This window comes from Hemicordylus capensis, chromosome 6 (assembly GCF_027244095.1).
Source record: "Hemicordylus capensis ecotype Gifberg chromosome 6, rHemCap1.1.pri, whole genome shotgun sequence".
NCBI classification, from domain to species: Eukaryota; Metazoa; Chordata; class Lepidosauria; order Squamata; family Cordylidae; genus Hemicordylus; species Hemicordylus capensis.
In genome coordinates this window covers 102,070,640-102,081,647 of record NC_069662.1, presented here as the reverse complement: position 1 = coordinate 102,081,647, position 11,008 = coordinate 102,070,640, and the positions used below count along the sequence as shown (strand labels likewise).

The 11,008-nt window shown below is 43.5% G+C and overlaps 1 protein-coding gene across 1 annotated transcript in view; it reads left to right on the top strand.

Annotated features, from left to right (window-relative positions):
* Positions 1-2,962: 2,962 nt before the first annotated feature.
* Positions 2,963-11,008, top strand: part of LOC128331674 (collagen alpha-6(VI) chain-like) — a 114,612-nt gene continuing 106,566 nt past the window's right edge. Inside the window, 3 exon segments of the mRNA XM_053265380.1 lie at positions 2,963-3,598; positions 6,205-6,747; positions 8,824-9,489. Of these exon segments, the coding sequence (XP_053121355.1) occupies positions 3,532-3,598; positions 6,205-6,747; positions 8,824-9,489 (1,276 nt within the window). The 5' untranslated portion in view covers positions 2,963-3,531.

The following is an 11,008-nucleotide window of genomic DNA, read 5'->3' as shown; positions in this document are numbered from 1 at the left end:
TCGAACCAGGTTCGAACCAAGAGGGGGTGGTTCGGTTTTGGTTTTGCTCGAACCTCCAACTGGTTTGGTTCGAATTCAAACTGGTTTGAACTGGTACAGACATCCAAAAATTGGTAGGATGGTATCTGACACCCAGGGGTACCTGCCACCCAAACCCCAAAGCAATCGGACACTCGTACGATTTTTTTTATGAATTTTTGAAAATTATTTATATATTTTTCTCATAGGGTATAATGGGACTCGAACCATCCCATTATTACTTATTGTGTAACACCCATGGGTGCCAACAACCATGCAAACCCAGAAGCAATTGGACATTCCTATGATTTTTTATGAATATTTGAAATATTTTTAATTATTTTTCTCATAGGGTATAATGGGACCTGAACCAGCCCATATCCACTATTGTGGAGCACCTAGGGGCACAAAAGTGGGGTGGGTGGTAGACAACCAGGGGTTCCTACTATCCACAAAGTTCCAAGGCAATCAGACACTCCTCTGATTATTGGTGAATTTTAAAATTATTTTGGAATTCCTCATAGAGAATAATGAGGATTGCAGCAAATGTATAGCTTCACGTTGGGGAGAAAGGGGTGTCCTAGAGTGGAGTGTGGTGGGTGGTAGCTCCCAAGGTGGGCAAGGAAGCTATCAGAATTATTTGAGAGGAATTGGGCAAAAGGCTGATTTTTAAGTGATTTTTGAAGTTTATGCAACTTTAAGGTTTTTCTCCATAAAGAAGCATGGAGGTGTCAGCAAATGTATAGCTTCTCGTCGGGGGCAAAGGGGTGTCCAAGAGCAGAGTGTGGTGGGTGGTAGTGCCCAAGGGGGGGGGGCAGGTAGCTATCAGAATTATTTGAAAGGAATTGGGCAAAGGGCTGGTTTTTAAGTGATTTTTGAAGTTTATGTGTCTTTAAGGTTAGCAGATGAGAGTGGATTCATGGTTTGTCATTGAAAATCTTATATTCTACCAAAGAATCTACACTCAGAACACTTCAGAACAACAAAACCCAGTACCCCATGGGTTAGCAACCCATGGAGGTGGTTGGCACCCTCGCTCTGGGCCACCCCAGTACCCCCCAAGTGCAGTTATGGGGCTGCTGAAACCTCCATTCTTCCCTATGGAGAAAAAACTTAAAGCCACTTGTGGGGTGCTGGGGTGGCCCAGAGTGAGTGGTGGTCTAGTGCAAAGAGGGTGCCAACCACCTCTTATTTCAATGGTGCACTGTCATGCTGCCTGCTGATTTCAGTTCAGCTGCAACATGGAATCAGGACAGAATCATTCTGAGAGCATGTACAGAGGGACAATTCAGATTAACATGCCAGTCCCATGATTAAGGGATGCCCCTAAAGCACATCAGGACTTTCTCCAGTGATGTCAGAGCAGGTGTGCTCTCAGTGCAACCGTGTCCTGATTGTGTGTTGCGGTTGGTGTCTCATCCAAACCGGCTCAATGCTTGCTGAGCAAAAGTAAGTGTGTTGTCAAGTTGATTTTGACTCCTGGCAACCACAGAGCCCTGTGGTTTTCTTTTGTAGAATACAGGAGGGGTGTACCATTGCCTCCTCCTGTGCAGTGTGAGATGATGCCTTCCAACATCTTCCTATATCGCTGCTGCCCAATGGGAAACATACCAGCGGGGATTCGAACCGGAAACCTTCTGCTTGTTAGTCAAGCATTTCCCTGCTGTGCCACTTAAGGTGGTATTGAGAAAAAGTACTTAGAGGCATCTTGCACACCTGCTTTGTACCTCTGTATGTTCATTGCAGCATGGCAAGATGTTTAAGATCCTAGGGGGGAGAATCTCCCTCCCTTCCACACATGATGTGTACAAATACACACTTTATATTTCAAATAACAATTTAAAATTGCTTTCTTATTCTGCTTGGCTGAAGATGCCCAGATTTTCTTCAATTAGAGCAACGAAGAAGAATGTTAAGTATTAATGAGACTGAACCATTTGTGTATCCTATGGTGCAGGCAGAAGTTAGCTTTCAGAGTGAATTGAAAACATACATCTAGACCTGAGGAGAAGGTATGTTAACCTGATGTTTTCTACAATACCAGTATTTATACAGAAATGCATTTGGATTGTCTTATTTAGTATTAGATAGACAGACAGATAGATAACACTCTGATGGTAGCATACATTTTAAATATTTTGTTCTTTGAAATGGAGGGTCCTGATGCCAGTTCACCATGAAAAACATCATCTCAACAGAAAAAGTGACCGATCTATGTCCAATGAACACAACCCAGTCAGTCTGGGTTCAAGGCAAGTTCAGCAGTTGCTTAGCGCACAGTACAACCACTTTGGCATCATAGGGTGAATAAAAACAAACTTCTGGATTAAGCCCTGCACATGCAAAAGGACACCGCTGGTTGAAGTAGGGGAGGAGCCTACATCTAGCACTTGGAGCTACGTATGCAGGAGCTACGAATGCACTTTCTCTTCCCCACAACAGATTATTAGTGATGTCGAAGCTGATGGCTCCAAGCCTCCAACAATCTGTCGAGTGCTATTGAAATTACTTGCCCACTACCTGCATGCAAGAATCCTTGGATCCAAGTGAAGGCCTTTGTTCAGCAGATACCAATAAACTGATTTTTAGAAATAAGATGACTTTCCAATATTTGGCAAATAATATCATCTCTATTTTTGATACGTCTCCCGACATGTAGTGCCTGGTTCATGCTAGTCCGGTTCTATGCAGTTGTATACCCATGTACAGAATTGTACTGGGTAATTTGGCTGTGTGAACCAACTGTAAACTAGCTGTATCCATTCAGGTGTGAAGCTTTACCAACTGACAGCAGAGCACTGCTTTGAGGGATATAGCTTTTGAGACTCTTTTCTCAAGTGTTCCATATTCCGTCTGTAACAGGTCATCTATTCTTTCAAACATTCTGAGAAAGAATTGTGAAATTCCGCAGAGGCGCTCTTACCCCTGGACTTTGGGGCCAAAGTCCAGGGCCTCCACACCCCCTGGGGCCCCTAAATCCTCTTTAGTCTGTCGTGGGTGGTGTGGTTTGTGCCCTCAAGAACCTATATATTTAAAAAAATGATGCTTAACTCAAGCAGGGGGGCCCACCAAAGGCCTTTAGGTCCGGGCTCCAAAATTACCTAGGTGCACCTCTGATTTCATGGAACTGTGAATTTCCATGCCTCACCCCGACCTTCTTTATTGGCTGTTCTTTGAGGAGATGTTCTTTGAGTAACAATGCAAAAATGTTACTTTGTGAGATTTGTTTTACTACATTTTACTGGGAGAGGAGATGCAGCTCTCATAATATCTAATTCCAGCCTTATAGAAGCCATATCCTGTACTGAAGACATAGAGAGGGCCCTACATGAAAGGGAGAGGAAATGGTTGCTTCAGGCAGCCGATTCAATGGAGGCAGCTTTCATATTTCCACACTCCATCTTTGTGTAGTACTGAAATACAACATGAACTGCAATAGTCATGTGCAATCTACTAAATTAAAATTTCCATTTTTTTGTCCACAGCGGAAGCTTCAAAAGAATTGTTCAGAATATGAAGATGTTGTTGACCTTTATCTTCATAATGATTGATACTCAAATTTCTATGGCCCAGAAACCAGGTATAGCAGCGCTCTTTTATTTTGTTGATGTTTAAATGAAAAAGTTTACCCATATGAAAAAGTAGAATGTCATGGGCACTAAACCTAGAGGAAGTTGTATCTAAGCAATAGAGTGAAATACTCTGCAACATCACCATATATGATCATCATAAGACTAAGCAGAACCCTAAGCTTATGTTCCTTGATTGAGCAGAGGGGGAAGGGCTGGATGGGAGGTATACAGAAGAATATGAGCTATGCGATGGTGTTGGAAAACAGGGCTCTGTTATGCCCTGTGAAGATCCCTTTATATGCAGGCAGAGTATCCCATGAAAAAATGGCTGGCCCATCCATGAGGTGGATGGAGAAAGTCACCTTGGCCATGGATTAGTGTATTGGAACAAGGGCTACTGTCATCTGCCTCTGTTGTCTGTTGCTCTCATTTCTCCTTTTTTCTAAAAAGAAAGATGGAAAAAGAAAGATGGAGCAGAAGAGAGAGGGGTGGGTAGGTGGGAGATCCTGGGAGATGTTCTATGCCTCTCCTCTCTTCCACACTTCCACTCCCCTCCCCTCTTTCTTTTTAAATGGAGAAGGAGTGGTGGTGGTAGTGGTGATGATGATGATGGCTCTCTGCATGTTGGCGCATCTCTGGGCAAGGAGGATATTTAGTGTGTCAAGATGCCACATGCTGCTGCATAAGTGGGCACCTTGCCTCACACATGGACAGTGTTAGAATTTTCTGCATAAGCATTGTCTCTGCTCTTGTCTAGGGGCATGCTTGTCTGTATATGTTTGTGTCTATGTTTGGGTTTGGGGGTGGAGACTAAGCACCTCCCTCCTGCTAGCTTCTTACTTGCTATCCTGAATTCAAATTGAGAGGTTCTCCCTCTCTCTACATAAGAGACTGCTAGTCTGTTTATTGTTTTATTAGCCTATGTTTTAGTTAGTAATAGATATCAAACTCTTGTTTCTCGGTTAAAGTTGGTTCCTGTACAACTACTTATAGAGGATAAGAAATTTCTCTGCAACAGGTATATCCTGGGCCAGTTTGCGTGGAAAAAGACCAACATTCATGAGTATCGAGAACAATATACATCAGTATGGAAGGAGAATGACCAAAGCTCTTTGCAGACATCCCAACAGGGTACAGAGGAATATGTGAAGGGGTGGGTTGGGAGAAAATGGTCACAGGAGTGCTGGCCTTACTCCTGACCTCCATGGATTCATCAGATTTTGTTCACAGGGTTCTATGCATGAATGTGTAGACTCTGAATTGTAACCTGCAAAAATGAAGCGTACAGATGACATGTTGAGAGCCTATACATGCTGGGGTGTACAGATGTAGACCCTTATACTCAAGTTTTAATCCATTTATGGAGGCTGAGGGCTGGACCAGCTGGCACAATCTTGTTCCATAAGAAACATAGGAAGCTGCCTTATTTAGAGAGATCATTAGTCTAGCTCAGTATTGTCTACACTGACCAGCAGTGGTTCTCCAAGCTTTCAGGCAGGAATTTCCCCCAGCTCTACTTGGAGATGCTTCCAGGGATTTAATCTGGGACCTTCTGCATGCAAAGCAGATGCTCCACCACTGAGCTATACCCCATCACATTCTCTTCCATACATTCAGTTCTATCCTGTTTGAATGTCTGCCCATTGCTGAAGACAACTAAAAACATAGAAGTGAGGAGGATGTACAGTAAATGCTGAAAGAAACTGAGGCTATTCTCACAATCATTGACAACCGGGCTAAGGGAGCCCAGCCCGGTTTCCAGCAATCCTCAGAACAACTGGGCTCACAGGTGAGCCCAGTGGCTAGCCCGCCTAATTCCCACTCCCCTTAAACAAGGTTAGCGGAGTGAGCGCTCCGCTAATGGCAACTCATGAGGAGACCCCCGAAAAGGAGGCTAAAACAAGCCTCCCAGTGCTGGGAGGATCCCCAGAATGCCCCACACACCTGCACAAGGCATTCTGGGTCTTCTGGGAGCCAGGCAGCCCCCAATCCCTGCCACCCCAACCGGCTCCATGACGGAGCCGGTAATTGTTTGGGTGGCTGATCTGGCCGCCCAAGGCGGGCTCCGTGCTCGTCTGCGGGGAGAGCAGGTCAAGCTCTCCACACTAGTCAGCTCTCCACACTACTCATGTGGAGAGCCTTAAGGTATGTTTACACCAGCTAGCATGGTGTAGTGGTTAGAGTGCTGGACTAGGACTGGAGAGACCCGAGTTCAAATCCCCATTCAGCCATGATACTTGCTGGGTGACTCTGGGCCAGTCACTTCTCTCTCAGTCTCACCTACTTCACAGGGTTGTTGTGAGGAAAAACTTAACTAAGTACACAGTTCTGGGCTCCTTGGAGGAAGAGCGGAATATAAATGTGATGATGATGATGATGTTTTGTTTTCCAGATGGCCTAGATACTTGTTATACATTTATACATTTTCTGCCCCCCCGCCATATACACAGACTACTTATATAAAGCAATTCTGTTCGTCGCTTGGATTGTCATGTTTAGTTCTATTTTGTTCTTATGTCCTGAGATAGCTGACATTACTGTTCAAATATCTGATGACTTTTTAGTAGGAGCAATGCTTCAGAATTGCTTAATTGTATCTTTTCTTTTCTTTTAGCTTCTGAGTCTGCTGATATTGTCTTCTTGGTGGCTGGCAGTAATACATCTTCCCGCCATGTCAAAACATTCATTAGCAAAGCAATAAATAGTTTACCACTAGAGTCTAATGAGTATCGTGTTGCACTTGCCCAGTACAATGATCAGGTATACAATGAATTTCACTTGGATACCTATAAAGGAAAGAATCCCATGCTGAACCATATCAAAACCAAAATCGTGTTCAGAGGTGGACCCTTGAAAACCGGCAATGCTCTCCGCAAGATTCATGAGACCTTTTACTGGAAACATACTGCTGGAAAAGGCAGATCCAAGATTTTGGTTGTGATAACATCACAACCATCTGAGGATGATGTAGAAGAACCTGCTAAAATGTTGCAGAAGGATGGAGTGAAGGTCATTGCATTGGGGATGGAGGCTGCTTCTTATGAGGAACTAATTCTGATGGCCACACAACCATTTTATTTCTTTTTTCCTAGAATAGGAGAACTCAGTCTATTTTCTCAGAACATCTCCAAGGTCATTGTTGATGCTGTCCATGCGGGTAATAATAATACCACAGCTCTAACAAATACTGCAAATGTGAATAATGTAAAAGTATTAGAAGGTAATAAACTATATACTGTATTTTATTGTATCATAAAGTACATATTTATAAGGATGATGTTAGAAACAAAAATATACAACAGAGCTATCACAAAGATTGCTGGAGCCTCAGCATGCACTCTTGCAAAGCCTTTGAATCTGAATTAGCTTTTGGCTATGGTCTGCTATATAGGCCCAACATGGAAAAACTTGATTATACATTGAGTACTTCTACTGGGTCCCCACGAGGCTGCAAGCATGCCAGTAGCCAGCCACATGTGCTTCTGCAGATGATTATATGAAAAATGCTGTTGATCTGAATCAGGCCAGTTTCTTGGGCCCTATCCAGCACCAGCACAGCATCCCTCCAGTGGCTGTTGCTGGTGTCTACCTTATATTCCCTTTTAGACTGGGAGCCCTTTTGTAGCATTAGCTAAGTAAAAGCTGGGTGCAAGAGAGCAACAAAACATCAATCACTTTTATTTTATTTTATTTATTTACATTTTATATGTAAATGTAAGGTTGCAGGTAAACATTTTTTATATAAATGTAAAATAATAAATTCTGGCATCCCAGGTCCTTGGGAAGGACTCGATGTCTGGATAAAACAAACCAGTCAATAACACCTGTCTGACTGTGTAAACAAGAAATAATAATAATAGATATCGTCGCAGAATATAGGCTGTTCCCAGTAAAGCTGCTTTTTGTAATTGGCTGATGGTGATTTCTGTGGCCCCTATGGTGTTGAAGTGCTCTTCAAGGTCTTTTGGAACTGCACCCAGGGCGCCAATTACCACTAACAACAGCAACAACATTGACAATAAAATTCTGGCATCCCAGGTCCTTGGGAAGGACTCGATGTCTGGATAAAACAAACCAGTCAATAACACCTGTCTGACTCTGTAAAATAATAATAAATAATAATATATCCCGCTCTTCCTCCAAGGAGCCCAGAGCGGTGTACTACATGCTTAAGTTTCTCCTCACAACAACCCTGTGAAGTAGGTTAGGCTGAGAGAGAAGTGACTGGCCCAGTCTCACCCAGCAAATCTCATGGCTGAATGGGGATTTGAACTCGGGTCTCCCCAGTCCTAGTCCAGCACTCTAACCACTACATCCGCTAGCTCCTGTGACTCTTCAGAGTAGAGAGGTGTGATCCATGCTTCCCATTCCTCCGTTTGTGCAAACGTGGGGTTTTCTATTTACTCTGAAAAATAAGATAACATACCTAGCTTCATTTGTTACAGTAGATGTTCAACTCTTAAATATATATTTTGTACTCCCCCATCCTACCCCCCCCGCCGCCATTTTCTGCTGTAATAGAATGGCTTTCAGCTAATCTATGCCTCAAGAAGTGTGAAGCACAAGATAGTGGCACTAGCTTGACACTACCTCCGCAGCATTGCAGATTCCAAGTTTACGGTTGCTTATTCAGTTCATTTTATTATACATAGCAGTGCTGCCTTACAATATAAAAACCACCTTGAAAAATGAACCTTGCATGCAGAAGGTTCCAAGTTCCCTCCCTGGCATCTCCAAGATAGGGCTGAATGCCATGCCTGCAACCCTGGAGAAGCTGCTGCTCGTCTGTGTAGACAATATTGAACTAGATCAGGCCTGCTCAACTTCGGCCCTCCTGCAGATGTTGGCCTACAACTCCCATAATCCCTGGCTATTGGCCCCTGTGGCTGGGGCTTATGGGAGTTGTAGTCCAAAAACAGCTGGGGGGCCTAAGTTAAGCAGGCCTGAACTAGATAGACCAATTGCCTGATGCTCTGACTTGGTATAAGGCAACTTCCTATATGTTCCGATATGAAGCCATAGATAATTAAAATCAATTCAACACCTCTGCAAATCAATTTCTTATCAGGGTTGCCCAAAGAAACAATCCTAGCCTGCAAGATGGATGCTCCCTTCTCTGGTCTAGATCAAAGGTGCAGTGGAGAACAGATCTCTTGGGATGTGTGTGTGTGTGTGTGTGTGTGTGTGTGTGTATGGCTGTGCACCTCTGGCTCATCAAATGCAGCTGGGTTAGCCGAGTCATAGCCACATTTTAATTTCATGTTCTCTTTCCTCTCCATTATAGCTTGTGATGATGATGCAGTTGCTGACGTGGTGTTCATAGTGGATGAGGGTGCTTCACAAACACAGTTTGAGAAGATTCAAGCCTTTTTAGAAAACCTGGTGTCTTCTCTTGATGTGAGGGAGAAATGCATCAGGGTTGGCTTAGTGACATACAGCTCTGAGCCCCAGACGATATATTTACTGAGAACGGAAACCAACAAGACTCATATTCTGCAGAACATACAAAGCCTTTCTCCCAAAGCAGGAAAGGCCAATGCTGGTTCAGCCATTAATTTAACAAGGAAGAAACTCTTCACGGAAAGTGCAGGAAGCAGGAAAGCTCAAGGGGTGGAACAAATAGCCATTCTTGTCACCCACCAGTCATCAGAAGACAGTGTGAGTCTTCCAGCTACTGGTCTCAGGAGGGCTGGTGTGACTGTGTTTGCCACTGGCATAGAAGGGGCTAATGCCACCCAGCTGATCCAGATTGCTTCCTACCCACCACATCAATATGTTACTACCCTGAAAACATTCTCCCATTTACCACATAAAGCTCTGGTTTTCCATAAGAAGATTGTGAATCAAATACAGCACAAGCTCTATGGGGAAACAAAAAGAACAGAACTTCTCAAGAGAGGTAATATCTCCGCAAATGTTGTTTTGTACTTCTCCCTGGATGATCTGTGGAGGTTCAGTTCCTTAGCAAAACCAAGAAGAAAATCTCCAAAGGAACCCTAGGAGACCAATTTTATCCTTAAAAAATGACCCAACAATAGAGGAGAAACAGGAAATGAGTGAACAAAGAAAATGTATTATTCCTTGAAAGATCTGGGAAAGGAAAATACTCCTGGGGGGAAAGGCATGAGGGGAAAAAATTTTGGGAGCACTTTGCCCCACGTTAGATTTCTGAAACAAAAATTATGGAATATTTCACATTAATGTTCCCATCCTAAACAAAAATGGAATGAGCCCATGGGGAACTGCTGTTTACATATATTGCTGCATAGATAGATAGATAGATAGATAGACAGACAGATAGTATAAGGGCACTGAGATACACACTTCCACACTTCAAAGCTGAGACCCCAAGGCTGGGAGACTTGTTGGAGCCTTCTGGTGGGAGTTTCCTTTAGAGTCATCAATCATGGCGTGAAGCTGTGCAAAAATGTGATTAATGGAACGAGTGCTCCATTAACCTCATTTAAGGGGAGGGGTTCCTAGGTGGGCTAGCCGCCATGGAACCACTGGGCTTGATCACTAGAAATGGGGTTGGACTCCCTTAGCCCGGTTTTTAGTGATCGTCAGAATAGCCTCACTGTGTCTTTTATAAGCTTGTAATGGACTAACATACCCCAACTTCTTGAAAGTAGCTTCACAAATTGCTAAAATGAACCTTAGACATTTTTCCATCCTCCAACTCGAAAAGTACATCTCTTATATACACTTTCTTTAAAATAAGGCTTTGCAAATCAGATCACCGCAAAGTACTTGTAAAAGCTCTCTTGGCCTTGAAATGCTTATCTGAAAAAACTAAGGGTAAATCTATGCATTTCATTCTGTTGTCCTGTTTGAAATCAGATTGATGGATATATAAACCTAAATTAATAGCAAACTGAGGCTTTTTCTTCTGCTTGAGATATACTTTAGTCACATATTTTCTGCTTAAATGTAGTTCACAGAAAGAATCAAACTGGGCTGCTTGCTGCTGTGTTAGGTGTAAAAAAAAAACAACTAGTTGAATTTGCTTCTGAGTTTTCACGCTTATGATTAGAGTGCATGTGCCTAAAAGTCAACATAAATATGTATATGTTTTAAACACATATCGGGGCTATTCTCACAATCTCAGAAAATCGGGCTAGCCTCCGCTAGCCTGATTTTCTGCGATCGTGAGAACCACCGGGCTCGGCTATGAGCCTGGTGGTTCTAGAGTGGGTAACCCGCTCAAGAACCTCTGCCCTAAAATCAGGTTTGCGAAGCGAGTGCTCCGCAAACCTGTTTTTGAAGATCGTGAGTAACCTCGGCATGGCTCTGCACCGTGCCTACTCATGAGGAGACCCCTGTAGGGGAGGCAAAAAGCTGCCTCCTGGATCCGGGGGGCTGCCCATGATAACCGCTGGGATCCCGTGGATCCCGGTAGGGATGTGCAAAACATTTCG